Source organism: Poeciliopsis prolifica, unplaced genomic scaffold (genome assembly GCF_027474105.1).
Source record: "Poeciliopsis prolifica strain line A6 unplaced genomic scaffold, Auburn_PproV2 SCAFFOLD019, whole genome shotgun sequence".
NCBI classification, from domain to species: domain Eukaryota; kingdom Metazoa; phylum Chordata; class Actinopteri; order Cyprinodontiformes; family Poeciliidae; genus Poeciliopsis; species Poeciliopsis prolifica.
The window spans coordinates 7,410,374-7,430,879 of NW_026562394.1; the positions used below are offsets into that span (position 1 = coordinate 7,410,374).

Here is a 20,506-nt window from a genome sequence, read left to right on the forward strand (position 1 = left end):
TCTTTTCAGTGAAACTGCTGAAACCACCAGCTGGACGGAAGGAGAGTTATGTAAGAGTCTGTTTTAGCCTTCCTTCTACATTTCTGCTCTGCACAAAAACAAGTTGGCGGCGCGCTGCTGGGAATGCAGGGGTTGTTTTTGGCAACCAAACGCACGAATTCCCTGATTTATCCACGTCTGTGACGTCAACTAACGTGCGGATGAATCTGGATGGCAGAGAAATCGTTTGAATTGAATGCGAGTCTGGTGAAATGCATTTTGGTTGCTTGCTCATTTTGTTCACTCCACATGGGTTTTGAAACATGCAAACAAATCAAACAGTAATAATACAGCCCCCAATGTAACGTTGTACTGGCCCTGCATCTAAATCCATCAAATTAAGAGAGAAGAAGAAATTCTCAATATCCCTAAACAAGTGCTGGGTTAATTATCCTAAAATCAGTTCTTCCAGTCCACGAGTGATTGGCGAACTGTTCAGCTTCTAATCCACACACTGGCAAAGGAAGCGAGAGAAGGTGCTGATTGATTATTAATCCATTAAACAGTAGTTGAATGACAATAAATAGCAGCGCAAAACCAAACAAATTGACAGTCAAACAACAGCATTTACAGTGACAGTGTTTTTGAATCTTTACTAAAATATACATCATAAATATCCACTACCATGATGAATTTTGTTGCTTAACAATGATTTGGAGCATGTTACTATCACTACTACTTAAGAAAACACAACATAAAATAAAGCCTATTAAAAAAAGAACAAGAACTGGATATACTTAATGCCAGGGTGCCTTTGATCTGAAGGATGAACTCTTTTTGCAGCACTGCCTTTAGCTTGAACACAGACAGTTAAAGGTTGACTAAAAAAATCGTCTTCAAAAGCAGCTAATGTTGCATTCAAACAGTGTAGGATTTATTTTCTTTGATTTATTTTTAGTTTTTTGCAATATACACACTGTGCGGTTAAAAGATTAAAATGTAAACTTTTTAACAAACAGGATGACAGGTTATTATAACAATAGGAGGATAACATGATAATTTTAATAATTATTATACTAATGTAAATAATAATGAAGAATTTTGAATTTTGATTACTGAAATATACAGGGAATCATCTCTGTATTAAAAAAACAGCCAGAAGATAAGAAAGAAATTAACTGTAAAAAAAAAAAAAGGGGGGGGTGGACCAACATGAAGAGAGGAGATAAAGCGTTTTTTTCCAGATTTTTGAAACAAACGTGAATGCTTCTCGTTCCGTCAACAAACCTGCGGAAATCTCAGTTTCAGTAGCAAACCGTAGCATTCAGATGCGACAGATTACATTTGTTCCAGCAGTCCTTGAAGGCACCGCGGCTGGAAACAGGAAGTCTCGAAACTTTTCAGCACAGCGACAAACTTGTTCACCGCATCTCTCGAGCCGACACGTCTTCCAGCCTGCGGAGGGATGAAGAGGGCCTGAAAGGCGCCAAGTGACCAACGCCGGCAGATAATAATAATAATAATTATTATTATTATATTTTTTGTTTCTTTAAATAAAAAAAGCGGTGTCGAGAGGAAGGTGGGTGTATGTGACAGATTTACCGCTAACCGACGGACGGCGACGACAGTTAGCTCCCGCATTCCTCTCTCTGACGTGACGGACGGCCGCCCGAACATCACAATGTGGGAGCAGGAGGAGTTCGCCAAACACTGGAGGAACGAGTTCCCCGACGCAGAGGTTCCCCGAATGGACCTGAGCTCCGTGGAGGACATCGAGTCGGAGCTGGAGTCGTGTAAAGCCAACCTGAAGAAGCTCCAGAAGGCTCTGGCGGAGGAGAAATTCAAGGTGATATACCTGCAGACCACCGTGGCCCAGCAGAAGAGAAGCGAAGGGAAGGATGAAAACTGCAACGCAGGAACGTTCTCCGTTCCGAAGACGAGGAACGTCAAAAAGCCGCTGCGGCGAGAGGACGAAGGCGGAGAGAGGACCGCGGGGTCCGACTCCGGGGTCCTGAAGCTCGGCGCGGCGGCCAACGCGCCCGGCTGCTACGGCCGAGAGCGCAGCAGGTTTGTCGGCAGGGCAGGTAAGTACGTCCCCATCCCCGTCCCGCCGCAGAAGCCCAGGAGGGGGGACAAGGCCGCCAACGACAACGAGGAGGAGGACAGCGACCGAGAATACGAGGATGCGGAGCTGAACGAGAATTTCGTCCGGAATAACTTGTTGACGCCGAAGAGCGTTGGCAAGGACAACCAGCGGACGCCGGTCATCTGCAGGGACAATCTGCGGCCTTTCCGCCACAGCAGGGACTTTGACTCCGATGACGGCAGGCTGTCCCCGTCCTTCCCGCATGGTCACCGCAGAGCCTCCCGCGGCTCCGGCTGCAGCACACCTGACAGAAGGAGTGATGGCTACCTGAGCTCCGACCACGACGACTCCTCCTCTGCAGGTAATCTGTCTGACGCTTCAGCAAAAGAGTATTCAAATCAGTGCAGTCACAGATTTACATTGAAATATATCTCATAGTTATTGCATCCTGCTCTTATCATCTCAACATAAATGCTCCCCTTGAGGTTTTCCTCATTTCACATTTTGCTATTTTATGTTTTTCACTTTTTTTATGTGACAAATGTTGCATTGTTTGGAAGTGGAAACACTTTTTTTTTAGGTAGTCAAAGATCTGAAAAGTGTGGCCTGGATTTGTATCGTACACCCACATTTCTGATGCGTCTGAATAAAGTCCAGTGCGATCGCCAGACAACACAGGAGAAGTTTTAATGCAGCTTTAATTTATTGTTTTTAGTCATCCGAAAATAGACGGGTGAAGTCATCAAAACTCTCAAGTCGTGGTTGTCGGCCTGGACTGATAAGACTGGACAAGGAGAGCATTAATTGCAGCGGCAGCCAGGAGGCACAGTGGAGTTGCATAAATTGATAGCACACAAATGTATGCCACACTTATCAGATTTTTATTTATTTAAAAAAAAGGTGACTTTGTGGTGGTCGAATGAAATGCACCGAATCTCATGGTTGTGATGTGACAAAATGGAAAAAAAGCTTATTGGTTATGAATAGTTTTTACAAAGCCACCACCTTGTCACTTTTTCCTCCCATCATCATATTCCCAGCTGTCAGGCACACAGGCCTGTAGCTCTTTTTAGACAGGAAGTCAGCTGATGGATGACTTTGTTTTCTGGTTTGTGCTATTTTTTTTGTTTTAGCCTTCTTCCCTATTTTGTTGTTAACTGTGTTTACAACAAGTTGGAGGCTGTTCTGGCAATGGTTTAAATTCTTGGGAAACGTGTGAAAGTAGCAGTGTTTCTGAAGTTTAAAAAAAACAACTGTATCTGTATGTTAACGGTGCGTTTCCGATGAGCCCTTCAGCTTCCTCGTGCACAGTCAGGTGGGTGCTGACTGATGTAACATCCTGTCGGTGCAGCTCCATGTCAAACACCCCACAAAACTGCCACATGCAGAATGAGTGTGAACGCTGGCTGCAGAGAGTGTGAGGTGCAGTGAGCTGTGCAGAACTCTAGTTTACTAGCCTGACCGGCATACAGTGCATTCTCTCTAAACGGACTGAAAATCCTCCTCAAACTAATAATGCTGGCTGAGGAAAAACACCACATTCATTCACAGCTGGTGCTTTGCAAAAAGATAGTCCAGTCCTTCAACATTTCCACATTTCTTCATGTTAAATTCACAAACATGAATGTTACTTAGACCAACACAAAATGGGGGTAGTTAGGAAGTTAAGAGCAAAAGACATGAGACATGGGGAGGAGATTCACCTTTCAGCAAAAAAAAAAAACAAACAATCCAGACAAACGGCCAGAGCAACAATGAGATGGTTTAAATGAACACATGTGTTAGCATGGCTTAGCCAAAATCCAAACCATAATCCAGTTGTGAGAGTTAAATTTATGTTTGTAGATGCACTACAGCTCATCTGAGTGATCCTTCAGATAAATCTTCATTTGCTAGATGTACAAATTTGGTAGATGGAAACCTCAACTGGAATTGAATCAAATAGCGGTTGTACGAACTATTATTGCACATGTGCTGAGTAGAAAAATCAAAATGATATATTATTTGTATTATAGGTCACAAATATGGACTACTTTCACTGCAGAAACACAAAACTTTACCAAGTATTTTTGCCTAGTCCTTTCGTAGAACACTTAAAATAAGACTTTTAGCAAACTTTTAGCAAGACAAAGGATATTTTTTTAAGTCAATAATTTTTTAATACTGATAAAAATTAACTAATTCCAGTAGCAGATTATTTCACTTCTAACGTGGAAAAAATACCTTATTAGTGAAAGAATGTACATGTGGAATTAATATTAAATCAATATTAAGGAATTCTTGATTTAAAACAAGTTTTCTCTTATTTCAAGTGTCCTAAGATATTTGCACTAGAAACTAGACAGAACTACATGGCAAGACTTTGTGTTTTGTGGTGTTGTGTTGGTCCATCACACAAAATCTTAAAATACATTAAGGTTTGTGCTTGTAGTGTGCAAAAATGTGAAAAGGCTAAAGGGGTTTGCTTTTGCAACTCACTGTAATCTAATTCCTAATTTTGCAAAGTTGGACCAAAATAACACATATTGTTTATTATTTGGTGGTTTCTGTGGGCGCCGTTGCGACTCCAGCTGAGGAATACAACCCACTGGTATCCATATGTTACCCTGGGCTGATGGTGAATGGGCATCAGCCTACCAACCTGTTGTTTCTGATCCGATTAAGCTCTATCTGCATGCGCAGAACAGTTCTTGCTGCAGCTGCAATGCTGTATTCTAATCTGACGCGAACTGCCTCCCATAAACGTTTTCCGGAGTTTCTTGTCTGCATCTAAATAAAACTGGTGCCAGGCATCTCAAAAATCAATCATTTCTCACCAGGTTTTTTTCTGTAATGTACAGCTATATAAAATATCCAGTGAAATAGAGACTGATTCTGCCTAACAATGGATAGTCTGAGGAAAAAAATCAGACCACAAGAATCAGACAAATCCCACTGCATAAATCTGATACTTCCTTAAAAGTGTGGCGAAATTGACCAAGATCGTCTGCGATCTCATGAGTCAACATTAAGTGACTAACATGAACATGAGAATAGACTGAGGAAAACTTTCTAAGCAGATAAAACATGTGCTGTAGTACATAATCTTTATTAATGGAGCATTAATAACTTCTTCATTTTTAAAATTTTAATTGGTCTCCTGATTACAACATGTCCAGAAGGTTCTCCGTGGAACGAGAACGGCTGCCGCACAAACGTGGCAGCAACTCCGCTGTTGCAAAAGACAGGAAGCAAAGTGACGCCAAAATAGAACTTTGGATTTTCTGAAAGAATGTCAGATGGTGTGTACCGCAGATGCAAAACAAAGCCATTGTGCGACGAAGTTCTGGCTTTGCTTCTCCAATGTGAGACTGTCCAAACAAAGACAAAGAAAGGAAAGTATTGCAGTGACTTCTAATCACAGCAAACAGTTTTCTCCACACCTAGAGCTGATTGGGGATTGTATTTTACTGTAAACATGTGGAAAGGTAAGGAAAAGCAATTACTGTTAATCTCCTAATCTGCTCCAGCATTGTTATCCCACAGGATACTGACGCTTTGCTGTGACAGCCAAGATAATCAGTGGAAGGACTTTAGCTTTGACCGCAAACAATAGAGGGTGTGTAGGATGGAAACCCAAGAATTCCCAACCCGTAATGCCCTCAGATTGACTTTTGTAATCCCAAAGAAGAGTTCCCTGGTTAGTGCATTTACATTAGCACACACACACAAAGCCAGGCTTTCAGGAAGAGACCAAGCATAAGGTCATGTCAGTCTTAGGCGATTGATTTAGCCTCTGTATGTGGTCCCTCTGAATCATTTTCCACAGAAACTTCAAATTCACCGTTTGCTTGATTTCTTCATAGCCAGACTCTGTTTCCTGTTCAGCTATCTTCTGTTACGTACAGTCACAAATTGGACTCCAAGGAGAACCGTAGCTGATCAGTGTTGAACCAAAATGGATTCTTGTTTACAGGAGAGGATTGTCACAGTAAAACTGGTGGATTTGGTTAGTTACCAAATTTTGCATTCTCAAGTCATTCTGACAGCAGGATGGTTCTGCTGACAGGGCTGTTTCCTGTTCCTTTTACCTATCACACACTACTCAGTTCAGTATCTCTCAGCTCTGAAAGTTACCCACAGCTCTTCACTGCACCCATGCCGAGACCTCTGACAATGATGTCTGGGTTTGTTTCAGGAAATACGACATTCGCACTTTATAAAGTGCAGTTTCTTACAAAGTCTTCATGCCCTTTTGAACTTTAAAATCTCTGTCACGTTGCAATCACATTCTTCAGTGCACTTTATGTGACAGACTGAAGCAAAGTGGCTCAACAGAAAAAAATACTCCTGCCTTTCAAGGCGAGCAGAGTTCATGTCTTATCACAGATTTAAGATTCAAGATGTTTGAAGCAAAAGACAGAGTGCTCTAACAGAAAAGGAAATGAAAGTTGGACTACATACTGAAATGTTTCAGTTGGTACGACTGCAAGTGGGAAAGTCAAAGGCAACACTAAACAAATGCGGTTTTAACCTAGATTTAGAAGAAATCTTTTCAGTATTTTTGCAGTTTTCTGGAAGTTTCTTCCAGATTAGAGGAACATAAAAACCGAATTCCAAATGCTTATTTGCTTTTGGCTCCGACTCTTGGTATTCAGAGTAAACATGGAGCCAGAAAACCTGAGTGGTCTGAAGGGTTTACATGACCACAAATCTTTGAGATATTTTTGTGCTAAACCATTCGGTGGTTTATGAACTAATTATTGTTAGGACTTTAGAACTGGAGTGATGTGCTGCATTTTTCTAGTTTTACTGAGAACGGGATCAGCTGACTTTGTTATTGTCTTTATGTGACTAAAGGTTCAGGTGTGAGTCCATCTCCACACCCAGATTTCAGGCCTGATCCAGCTCTAATAAGTGAAGCTTTGAGCCGACTCCCGATTATTCCTCTTTAGATCCCAAAATAATAACTTCAGTTTTTTCATACTCAGCTGCTGTAGAACATTGCTTGAATGAGAACACCTTTATTGGGATTTTGAATTACATGTTCAGTTGGCATTCGAAACAAGCAAACAGGTTCAGTGAAACTGAAATTACGTGATGAGAGGACAATCATAAAAGATAAACAATAAATTAGTAGAAATTGTACTGTATTCGTTGTATGTCTTCCTATTTTTACGTTAAAAAGTTACAAAGGCAGAAAATGTTGTGGTCGGTTTTCAGTTGGTGCTCTACGTTATCAATACATTTCATCTCATGCATAAAAGCACAATCGACCCATCATTAGTGCAAAGCTGAGAAGTCCTTTATCTCTCCATCAGCGCAGCAAGCTGAAACCTGTTGAAAAGAGCTTTGACACGTAGCAGCCATATTCGCCTGACTCTGCAGAAAGGACTGGTTGGTTAATGAAAACTATGTCTGTAGGAACGTCATTAATTTCGCCTGACAGGAAGTAGTACCCTAAATAAATCTTAAATTTATCATGCTGGCACCAATTCTTTGTCCAGTACTCTGTTGTTTATAACCCTATGTCTGTGCGGGTTTTAACTTATTTCATTTATTTGTTTATTTTTTTGGATGACGAATTCAAGTTCTCATCCCAATCCCCTTGTCTGACAATGTTTTTTCTGGTCCCAAATGACAAATTCACAGATCTCATATACACTTTAATCCAGAAGGATTACTGTTATTGCAATGGTCTTCTGAACTTTTTAATGTTATGTTTTTGAATTCTTCAATAACAGAAATCGTTAGGAAAAACTGTTTCTGTCACTCCCTTTTTCCTGAGAGTGGATTTCGAGCGTGAGGCACCTTCCCTGGGTTGACTGTTTCTGTGCTCAGGGCAGGTCCGGGCCCGTCTTGAATAACATGTGCTGCAGGGAAAACTGCGCTCTTTGGACTTCATAAAAACTCACAACATTGGTTTGGTTTCATCATTGACTGTTTAGTCCTAAATAAAAAGCTCTGGCTTGTTGTTGGTTTTATTTAAGTGGAGTTACGCTTTGATTTATTGTTAGAGTGAGCTCTTTACTGTTTGGCAGACAGACTGTTCAGAAAAAAAAAAACAATCCGGCCAGAGTAGTTTGGCTCGCTTCTGTCGTTAGACTGCTGATGAGCTAAGGTGGGTTTACATTAGCTTCTGTGTGAGTGTGTTCCCATTACGTGCTGCACGTAATGGGAAACAGTGACTGTATTTAATTTGTCATAGGAAATTAGATTTTAAGCGTTCCCAGTGGGATATACATAAAGAATGGCTCCTGCATTTGAACTTGGAAAGTTGATGCTTGGAATACAGCCCCAAGATTTCTTGTTATTTTGCAAGTAAAATGTACTCAACATGCAAGATGCAAAGAAGTACATTTTTTAAAACCCAAGTCAAGATTCGAGTTCTTCACCCAAATTCAGCCATGTTCCAAGTCTCTACTGATGGAAATAAATATTTTTTCACTTGTATTTTTGGTTCTAAATCGCCAGATGAACATTAGATCATTATTTGTGTATCTTTTAACAAGTAATTTACCATTTTAAATCAACAAAAGGTTGCTTTATAATAGAAAAAATGATCAAACAAATATTTACTCAACTAGAAATATAAATATGCATCTATGTTTCGTAAGTAGTAATAGTTTAAAATCTGCTAAAGTTGAATTTTAGAATGCATCAACCTTTTTCATATTATTATAATGTCTAAATTGACACCTGTTTATCCCTGTCTTCACATTATCTACTACTTCATTTTTCATTGCACCAAATATGGTTTTCTTCTCTTCACTGAGATAGAGAAGTTGTAATATTTGGGAACCATTTTAAAACCTTTGTTCGCAATTCTAAATGGTAAAGATTTTTAAATATTGCTATTTTCAGGTGAGTGTGTCTTTATAGCTTGGCTGTGAGAGAATGTCAGAGGTGAAATGATTTTTATTTTACTCTGAAATTATCCTGTGATCATTATTGTGAAGATTTATGAAACAAGCAGATTTTTATGAACAATTAACATCTCATAATCCACCAACATCACTGGCTAATAATCGAATTCATCCTTTCACAATAAAACCACAGAGGTTTTATTGTGAAAGGATAAAACCTGTGTTTTAACCTGTAGCTCATGCCAGCTTCCTTTTACTCTTCATTAAATCAGACAAAAACTGTTAAGATTTGAGTCTCAGACCATCTACCTCAAGTCTAATGTTCCATTTACTTTTTTATCAACAAAATCATTGAGATAGAGTTGTTTTTTTTTTATCACTGCACAAATTTAGAGCTTTACAAACAAAAACTCAGCTTGAAAAATGAAGCCTTCCCTAAATATTTTTAAACGATTCCATCATTACACCATTGAGTTTGTTCAACTAACCAGCTAATCAGAACTCACTAACCACGATCAGTCAAAGTTTTGAAACATGAATGTGAGGTTTACTCGTACTTCTATGGAAACAACAATGCAAAAACATCTAATCAGCTGAAGTGACAATATGAGTATTTTTACATTTGCAAACTCCATTAGAGTTCATTAACTACGTGAATTATTGTCTGAAAAAGATTTCTTTAAAGACGTGCAGTAGAACGTCGTCCATCTCATCTGCAAAACTATTTGTGGACTATTTGACTCGACAAGAAATTCCAGTATTTTGTTTTCTATATAATATGTTGTGTTAGTCAGAAAAATAATCAGAACTATGCAGTTCTGACCTGCTATTGCTCCAAACCTCTGCAGCGTTCATATTTTCCAGTCCTCGGGGGTAATGGACTATTTTTTGCCCGTCTTGTCTTCGTGTTGCCTTGGTGATGAATCGGCATGGCTGGAGATGGGCAGAATGTGTGCGTGTTGCAGCACTGAGGCTGAGATGGGTGCTGAATGTTTCTACTAATACCTCTATGTTGGAGGTGTGAAATACACGGTCAGACACTGCTGGTTGTGAGGCACCAACTACAGAATCGCCTAAAGCATCCAGATGGAAATTAAAACTGCAGGATCTGAATCTTAAATCTTCAGCACTACAGTTTTCAGATGTAGTGTTTATTTCTTACACTTTACATGATATGACTGTACATTTTATTATAACTATTAATATACTTACAATGAATAGTTTTAAAGGCCCATTGGAATCCAAAATTAGAAACTGACTCAGTCTTTAAACCATGAAGAGTAGCAATAGATAGAAAAGTTGAAAGAATTGAATTTAAACTTTGAAAACAAAATAAATATTTTGTTTTGTTTTTTTAGCATGACGACTAATTTTGAACTGCACAAATTGTTGCTGAGCAGTATTGAGGGATTGTGAAAACAGAGGAAGTGCCTACAAGTTATCTATATGTTGCATCTGTTACAATGCACCATAGTGTCATCAGGATGAAAATGAAAGTTGATGTTTGATACTCCTTGATCAAGATTATTGATATCTAAGGTGAATGATCATAATATTAATGGCCTTAGCACTCATCCCTGAGGTACACCTTTGATCACAAGAAAGCAAGAGGCAATCAACGCCAAGCTTTCTCAGTATTTCACCATTAAGTGAGTAGTTTTCTTAGTCATCTGTTGGATTTTCTTTTCTCCTCCCAATCAATCATTGTACGTTTGAAAAGACCAGAAGTTTAACCCTTTTTGGGATGGTAATTGATTAAATTGGAGATTAGAGCAAGTTATGTCAACACTTCTAGACATTTGCTGAATCAAAGTGTAAACTCTTTATTGACCAAACTAATCTATCTCTACAGGGATTTACTGATGTAAATATGACATAACTCATAATCAGAGAAACACTAAGCTAAATCACGAATAGCAGATGGCGTCTAGTACTGATGATAATGAAAAGGGCTTTGAGCAGAATAATAAATGAATGCATTAAAAGCTTTAAGAGTACTTGAGAATTTCCTAGACTCTACCCAAAACTCCTGGAAAAGTTTCTTTACCCTATCTGATATCTATCTGTTGAAGGAATAGGGAACAGACATTTTAAAGAAAAAAGTAAAAAGAGTAGACTTCACTGATGCATTGGCCAATATAGACGATCCCACCTGCGTAGTTGAAGATGTAATTTTTTTCTCTCTACTCAGGGATCATCACACCCTGGAAATATTGACAAAAATAAAATTTTTGTATGCCTTTAGCATCTGGAGGGCCAGCCACAGTCGATCAAAGAAGAGTTGTTTTAGGCAATTCCCTACATCAGAATGCAAGACACAAAACATCTCTCTCTTCAGGATGGCAGCAGTGGAATGCAGATAGGACTAACACAGACAACACGGCAGATTCTCTACGCAGTCTTACTGAAGAGGCTGATCAGAAAATACTCATAAGAAAATCCCATAAATTTGTCTTTTTTGGCATTTTGAGCTCTGACTGATACATCCCTTGCCATATCTTGGGGGTCCCCTACCCTACAAACACCGTGGGATTTTACAGCTCTGGCGAACGAAACTTGACCAGGTGACATTTGCGTACTTGCATCTCAGGAGAAATCCCCTCCATTCAGTTTCAGATTGGACTTAAGCTCAACTCATAGAAAGTCCTGTGACGCAATGTGTTTCTGCAGCCTGTGGACAACATCAGCCGCAGTCAGCAAGTGTTGAAACTGTGACTAGGAATGCAAGTATTCAGGGAGTTGCGCATTGCACTCTCTCACGTCTCAGAAATCCGTTACATTGTTTGAAGATTTAATTTCAGTATTAATTGCGCTTTCCCTTAAGGCTTTCTTTTTGATGTATAAAACATTATACAGTTATTTTAAAAATGTGTTTTGCTTGTTGAAGTAGGAACTTTAATCCAGACTATGTGAATTTAAAGAGAGCCCTGCACCTGATTTTCCTTTAAGTTCCTTATTTATGGGACTCTGACATACTGACCTTTGGTTTCTAAAATCAACAAAAGCATGGACCGCCCATGAGTTTAATAGAGTGACAGACAAGCTAGAAAGAGGAGTTGGAAGCTCCTCCTCTTATACACACACAGCTAAATTCCTTTTTTTCCCTTCTCATTTTCCTGTAAGCAGGACTGAGGTGATCTAATTTTCACTCCTCCACCTTCAAGAAGTTCTCCCCTTTTCTTCACTTCAGAATGAATCATAGTAACTTGGAGTTTTTATGCATGGACACGCCATACCAAATAGCAAGAGATGAGCAGCTGCAAGATTCAGGAGTATGTGAAAGAAATGTGGTTTTCCTGTCAGTTAACCGGTTTGCGCACCTCCTCCCATCTCCCCCCTAATAATGAGAAGCCACATTAAACCAAAACAACAACAAAAAAGTGAAGAAGAGAACAAAAAAGTCTGATACTGCAATCGGAGGCAGCCCTTCGTTCGGTTAGGGTTGGCTTCGGGTGCCATGGAGACCGTACTGTGCATTTGTGGTGAGTTGAGACGGGTGTGCAGGAGAGTGCATGCTGCATGAGGGTCCACAGAGCCCGTCATTGTTCTCTGACTGACTGTGAAGTAAAGCCTTCATCAGTTTGCTACTCCCTGTTATTTATTTAGGTGGTGCAGCTGTTTACATTCCATCCATATATTTACTGAGGATTCACTTTTACTTCAGTATTACTGCTCATGTGGAAGGAGTTTGTAACCATGCAGTGAAAAGTAGCTAAAAGTCTCTCTTTTAAAAAAAAAGGAGCTTCTGTCATGTGATGTTGTATCACCTCACAGTTGCGGTGTTTTAACCTTCTGATCAAAACACACTACAACTATTTGCCTTTTAAAACTTTCAATATTGCGTTGACAATCAATGTTAACACTTATATTACGGCATAGAGTCTCACCGCATGGTGATTAATAAAATGGTATTTATTTCCAGTTAAGACAATTCTTCATCTGGGTTTCCCCCAGTATATTATAAGCCTGGCAGGACACCAGGCTTTACTTGTGCCCCCACCAGGCTAAGAATTCCTTATATTTTAAGCTTTTTAAAAAAGGTAGCATTTTTTTAAGACTTCATAGTTGGTGTTCAGGTATTAATATTAAATCTTTTAATAATAAATAATTATCAAGATATATTTTCAAATTTCCTGTCAACTTTAAACATTTTTTAACGCAAAAACACTTTGGCCCCTGGATGAATAACTGCGATAGCACCCAACCACCAGGCTTTGCAAGTTTTCTGGGGAACCTTGCTTTGTCATGTGCATGTTGTGTGCAGCAATACTGCCGTTCATAAATTTGCAATATATTGAACTACTATTTGAGTTTGGATTTATACCATGCCAGATTTTTAAATATGAATGCAAATTGCTCCCTGAGTTTCAGCCTAATCAGCGTTTGATGAGCTTAATGAAAATAGTCGCCGCCTAAAACATTCATTGCCTGATTGTATCTCTATGAGGAACATGATTAGAACTAGTAGTTGAGGTTGTGATGAAATTAGCACATCAGACGCGTCGCAGCTTGACGTGAGAAGCCCAATGACTGTGATTAAAATGTATATTTTTCTCAGTTAGCTCATATGGTAATTGTTGAGTAACAAAGGATTCTGTGGTGGATTATTTAGCAGATTGGAGTTTAGCTTTAACTCATTTTAGAACGGGGTAAACAACCAGCGGGTTGACTCTTTTAAACCATATGACGACTATGACCAAACAAGATGTACGTCAGTAGCAATTGTTCAGCATGATATAAATAGAGACAGAGATAAAGTTCATGCCTTTGTCGCAACTAGCCTAGACTCATAATTATGTTTATTATCAGCAACATCTCAACACTCGATCATTATTTTTTGCTTCTTTTCATTCACTCCGTTTGTGTCAATTACTACTTTTATTAATCTTGCGCTTTAATTTTCTATAATTTCTGAATGCACTTTCTAACCCTCTAACCTTATGTCTGAAAACACCATTGAGACAGTGTTCACTGGGGCTGTAATAAAACCATAGCAATATTATTCATAAACACGTGGCAACGATCCACATTTTGCTCAATGTAGATTGAGCAAAACCCACGCAGACTGATAGTCTGTATCAGCTCTGAGTCTCTACTGCAGTGAGACTTCATGCATATTATATTTGCATGCAAAACATGGATTCATAGCCCCGTCCTTGACTGTATTAATTAACAAAGGCCATTAATTCTGTCAATTTAATATTGTTCAGATCTAGCACACTAATGATGCTTTGCTATTGCAACCTCAATACTTGCTTTTCTCATAAATTGATAGTATCAAGCTTCTTTTGAGGCTGTGACATCTAGTCATTTTTGTATTGCTGTGGTGAGTGCAAATTTGTCATCGCTTGTTCTCTAACTAGCAAAAAGAGGAAATTTTCTTACTTTGTGTTGAGCAACCTTTTGAGCGTAGCTACATTTTGTTTTTGTTTTATATCTTGAGTTTTGGGAAGTTTTTCATCACAAAGTGACAACTGATGATTCACACGGTCACATGTTTTAGATGTTTTTGAAATGTAATTACATGTAAGTATCTTTTGAGTGAGGAATTGGATTAAATACACGTTAAGAACAATTGCAAACTTGGTACCCAAACCAACAGTTGCCTTACACACACAAGGTTTCTCAACCAACGTTCAGAGATGGATAAAATACCCAAAGATTGTACTCTACTCAATATTTGGGGTGGAGTACAAAGAGTAACCCTTCTTTAACAAGTACAAGAAGCAGGCATCTAAAAAATTGGTAAAGTAAGTACATTTAAAAGTAATTTTTTTTTCTCCCCAAAATTTAAATGAGTATAATTAGTTGGTAGTGGTAAGTAGTTCTATGATTGAATAAATTAAAGCAAATTTCCTACCTAGTAGCTTGAAAAAAAAAAAAAAAGCTTTGATAAGTAATAAGAAAAATCAAGGGCAATTCGTCATTTAGTTATTGTTTGTTATTGAGAGGATGTTACTCAAAATCTAGAGATAAGTGGGATGACAGGGAAAGTCATGAACACATTCTTGGTCAGGCTTTCATTGTCCCTGCTGGTGTGAGAATCCTCATATCAGCAGTGTTGCTGTATCAAACAACTGCTACATTCAGGCATTTAAGAAAAAATATCGTGGACTAAGAAGATCACCTGAGCTGCTGTGCCTTTTTAGATTTGATACATTTTACTGAAAGAAATGCAATTTTATTTTATTGTTTTACTTAAATCTAGTGACAGTCCTTTGTCAGTGTGTAACAAGACGAAGCGTTCCCTCAGACTTTGTCACTGAGTCCCTTCTGTGGCCTTTTTCAACCGAGCTGTTTCTGTTGTCACCGTTACACCAGGGAATCACTGACACATTTGTATTTTCTGTTGAAACACCTGCGCAAAGAACATGAAAACATTCTCTGTTTCCTCTGGATCACAATCTAAAAGACATCCTTTGCTACACTAACCACTTTCACTTCCCCAGCTTAGTTGGAGGAAACGTGAAAAGTTGGAGAAAGAAATGGAAAGCATTTCAGGGGTTCTAGTAATTTATTTTTTGCAAAAAGCTTTCCCGCTTGTGAAAGTGCATGGAAGAGGAGCGGAAGCAGTTGATTGTGTTTCAGGTCACCTGAGTACCTGCTATGGGTGTCAAGTGTCCGTGTCCACAATTGCTAATGGAAACAAAATCCACTAAGTGGATGTTGGGCAAGTAAACTTTCTTTCTGTTATTCCAGAACCGAGACACAGCTTGCTATTAAAATGTGCATCTCATCATAGTTATTGTTTTAATTTATAGTTCTAGCTTTTCTCTACAAAGGTTGTTGTTGATTTTGAAGTTGACTTTAAGCTTTTTTACCATGAAATCACAGTTTATGCGAAGGTAAACCACCTTCCTGGTTAACTCTGTTGGTTAATCATGCATCCTATTTACAGAGGCCATACTCCTCCTTGTCTTTGACTCGACATCTCTAGCCATTTGCTGTTCAATAAAGGTCATTAGAACATGTGATTCTTCTGGGCAGAGAGCGATATTGCTCATGTCTTAATCCCTGGTGGGAGATTATGTTTAAAATGATGGTGAAATCTGGGTCTATTTTCCAGGGTAACCAAACTAAAAACCAGCTTTAACAGGTGGATATAGAAAAATTCTCCGGTCGTACCTTCACAAAGCAGCTTTTACTCTCCTTTTGCACCCAACCCCTCTCAGGTGTCAGTGTGTGCATGTGTGTATGATTTTATGGTGCTTTTCATTTCTGGTGACACTGGACTCCAGTGGTGCTCCAAGTGAGCAAGCATCACCTCGGCAGCATTAAACCCACACAGACACGGATAAAACAGCAACTAGCTTGTAAACCACATAACCAGATGACTGTTTATCTGCAACATGAGACCCTCAGTAATACAACTGAAGCTCACACCAACTTCAGGAGACTCTGGTCTTTATGTTTAAGCAATGGGTAGAACTCCCTCTAGTGGACACATAAAATATTTATCTTCTTTGTTTATTTAATCCTAATTTGAAAAAAGTTGTCATACAATGCTTATATGTTGCCAAAAAAGAACAGATTTGTGAAGACATTGTTTTGGGCTGGGGGGTCCATCCAATAGTCAGTGCAAAAATAATATCAATATGGCATAAACTACTTAGTCTGTGAACCTCCAAACTCAGGTGCTACATTTTCTGAGTTAGCACCATAGTGACAGACATAAATCCGTTAAGCAACAGGACTTTGACTTTGCCAGTTGATTACTGTGTCATAATGAAAACTTAAAACATTATTATCCATTTGCACTGCATAATTAAGAGAAGAAATGTGCCATTCTTATTGGCAGTAACAATTACAAGTAGGCAAGAAAAAAAATCTCAAACTCAAAATCTGATATGGCTGCCTTTGTCAATACTGTATAAAACGTATTTAAACACTCTGTAAAAAATTGTTTATTCAGACATCTGCTCCTTTGTTTCCAAATAAATTAGTAATTAATAATTAGTTCCTGTAGTGTTTGAAATTACACAATTCAGATAAATACATTATTAGCTTTAAAATGTATGGCGAAAATCACAAACTTTGAGTCTTATAATACATAAACCTTCAATCTATTGTAAAGTGTAATAAATCAACTTTGTCCCATATATTGCATTTATATCTGTAATGCATCTCCTCATTACTATGTCATCCGATAAATGAGCCTCGCTTAAAATCGCCTTGCTAATTTAAATTTAAATGTTAAATATTGGGGGAGCGATTGTTTGCTGTGTTTATAACCACAAACACAAACCTTTCCTTGAATTTCTCATGTTACTGCAACTTAATACGGACACTAGAGGGCAGTAGCCCTTTGCTTAGAAAGTGGTACCGAATGTATTTCTCATTTCAACTTTTTATTTTGATTTATTGCAAAAACTTAAAATGTAACAATGATATTTTAGTTCATTGAAATAACGAAATGCCTACAGAACAGAATTTTAATGGAGCTTTTTTCTGTTCTCTCTGTTGTGGATGCATGTTGTGAAATGGAGAAAAACAAAGATGAGTAATCAGCATAAACACCGTATGAGGCTGTGTATACAACAGGATTCGCGTGTGTGTGTGTGTACGATGTGGGGGCAACGCTTGTTATCTGGTGTCTGTCCAATCGCAGCGTGATTCAGACGATTTCTACATTGACCTCAATAGATCAAAGTGAATTCAGCTGGCGGGCGATGAATACTCTCTCTATGGCTTCACGTCTCGCTCTCTCTTTTACTCACACACGCAGATTATTTTGAACCCCTTTGTCCCGACTCTCTCTCTCCTTTACACAAACAGACTGAGTTCTGAGGGGAACTTTAAATTTGCAAATATAAGAGACAGAATTAATATAGAAAAGACTAAGTTGTTCCACATAATAGTCGATGATGGCTTCAAGGAAGGGGATCCAGTGCAGATGAGATGGATGGATTTGGAGGATCGAATGCTCTCATAAACAACAATATAAAATCTTCAATTTTTCCTGTGTAGGCAGTTTATTTCCAGTTCAATATAAATTAGTAAGTAAAGAAATCAGTTATGTAGCCATTTGTCAGTATCTGACATCTATTTTCCTAAAGCTCAAAAAGTGAAGAGGTGGCTGTAAAAGAATGCATTACCCACTTCTTTACTTAAAGAAGAGATAATTAGCAGGACATCAGAATCAATAGAACAGTAATGTAGATCAAGTCAGGGATTCCCATTTAACATGCAGACATTTTATGAATGATGCACTCCATGCTTTTAAATAATGCACGCTCATTGCTTGTCCCTGCCGCCTCCTACACAAAGGGACATGTGCGAAAAAATTTCATCTGGATCCATTTGTGATTGTCACTTTCTTTAAACAACACACTACAGCTATCATTACCGTCGGCACATTAATTGTTGGTGACAGAAGTGTTGATTATTTTGAAAACACATCCTACATGTCAGATATTTTTGGTTCTAAAGCTGTGGTTTCTGTTTCACACCAGTGCTTCATTAGAAGCCACTCACATGGAAACACAGCTGTCTACTTTCTGCATACGCTGACCCACATACTCTAAAGTCCACACACACACAAGCTCTAATGCTTGAAATGTTGTGTGTTTAGGTGGAGGTTAAGCAGGATCAAGTATTTATTAGCTGCAAGCCATTTTTTTTATTGCTGGTTGTTTCATTTCAATATTCCAGTTTCAAACTGAGAGAAGATGAAGGGGGTGCAGCGGAGTTTTCCCCAGCACATCTCCTAGAGATGAGCAACCCCCCGTTTCCAATCCACCCATCACCCAATCTTCCCTCAGGCCTTTATCTGGGGTTGACATGTCGAAGGGGGCAAAAAGCAGAGGATGTGGGTGTGGTTTGTGGGGCAAGAGTATCTGGGTAGATCCTGATGGTAGGAGCGGTGGGTGGCTGTCTGATTGGCCAGAAGAACACCACGCTCCCTAATTACACACATACCTCCCCACACAGTGTCAGTCGGCTGGTAGCGATCACACAGACTTCCTCCAAGATTTCTCTTGACAGGAAATCTTTATTTATCTCTAGAAATGTCACGACAGGAACCAGAGGTATTTTAGTTTAAATGTCAAAGTGCAGTTATATCTGTTTTTCTCCTAAAGTCAGTGTAATAAACTAATGGAAACAGATACTTATATTCATTAAAAGCTTGTTTTTGTTGAACACAATTTCTCTCTTAGATCAATGTCATGACATTAACGCCTTATTTTAATGAGACCAGCTGAGATCAAAATGATTGTCTTCTGTAATACCTCAACCTATATTTAGAGCCCAGAAGTTTTGGAGTATCATGCTATACAGTAACCAAGGCATGCTTATTTTTCTCCTGAAGTTGCAGACTTCTCATTTATTTATTTATCTATGCTAACTGATACAGATCCAGGTCAGTTAAAAAGTGACACACCATGATCCAGTGGCTATACGTCACATATAATAGTATTGTAATTGTGATTAACTTAACTTGTTGACCAATGACATTTTGGACGCTGCAGTATGTCTTTCTTGACAGACTGCAGCAGATACTTTCTTGCATTAATTTCTGTTGTAACATTGCATCACCTAAAACCTGCATATCTTTTCTTATTTGTTTCTTAAGATATATGTGACTCAACAAACATACTGACATTGTTGTGTTGTCTCACGTCTTGCTTCTGCTGTTTTTATTCTGAACTTTTTAGTGAACTGCTAAGCTAACATTAGCATTCTGATCATTTTGTTTTGATATGACTTGTTGATAACTTGGCTTGTGGTGTAATTCAGGCCATATAAATCGTCCAGAAAAAGTTGGTCTTCATAACCTGAGCAATTGATTTTGAACGTTGTAAAATTTATTGACCACTGTTTCAGCTGCTCTCTGGATATCTAAGCGTAGCAGATAGGTCACTTGATGCAGAAGAACAAGGATCCACATGAGTCTTTTCATTGTGAATGTTCTTGTAAATGATGCAGGGAAAACAAATTCCAAGTGGAAAACCCAGACTCAATCATGTTGACAATGTTTAGACCTGCAGCGTGATGCGTCATGTTAATCCAGAAGAAAGCCCTATCTGTCCTTCAGAACAAATCAATTCCACTGTGGAGACATTGAGAAAATGTGACACCCTATCTCTAAATGAAAACCAAGAACAGCTTAAAGTCAAGATCGTATCAGTCCACTTATCTTATCCCTCCCAGCTCCTCTGCCTTAATGCCAGGGCGCCCACACACACAGTGTGTGACGGCCCATCGTTGAACGCTGACCTTTCTGCAGAATGAACTCTTGTATTGCTGAATTTTAAAACCCCATGCTGCTGCTGTTACCCCCCCTCAACATCTGAAACCAGACAAACACTTCAGCCGCTCTCCACAATACCTGAGGAGGAGTTCAAGGTGGGGGGAGCAAACTCTTGCAGAGACACTTCATAATGGCCCTCTTTTACTACACAGCTTGACTGCTTATTAATTTTTGATCGATGTAGGTTTGGGACGCTCCAGGAAGGCTAACTGCAGCCTGGTTTGTTTGTGTTTCAGGTCTTTGTTTTGCTGGTGCCCTTGAATGATGATGTATTGTAGAGGATGAAACTAGCAGCTTTGTGTTCAAAAGCCTACATCAGACATGCACGTGGGAAACACGTCTTTT

At 38.9% G+C, this 20,506-nt stretch overlaps 1 protein-coding gene across 1 annotated transcript in view; it reads left to right on the top strand.

Moving 5' to 3' along the window:
• Window positions 1-1,445: 1,445 nt before the first annotated feature.
• abr (ABR activator of RhoGEF and GTPase) overlaps window positions 1,446-20,506 on the top strand; it is a 121,211-nt gene continuing 102,150 nt past the window's right edge. Inside the window, exon 1 of the mRNA XM_055043360.1 lies at window positions 1,446-2,426. Coding sequence (XP_054899335.1) covers window positions 1,661-2,426 — 766 coding nt within the window. The 5' untranslated portion in view covers window positions 1,446-1,660. The remainder of the gene's footprint in view (window positions 2,427-20,506) is intronic.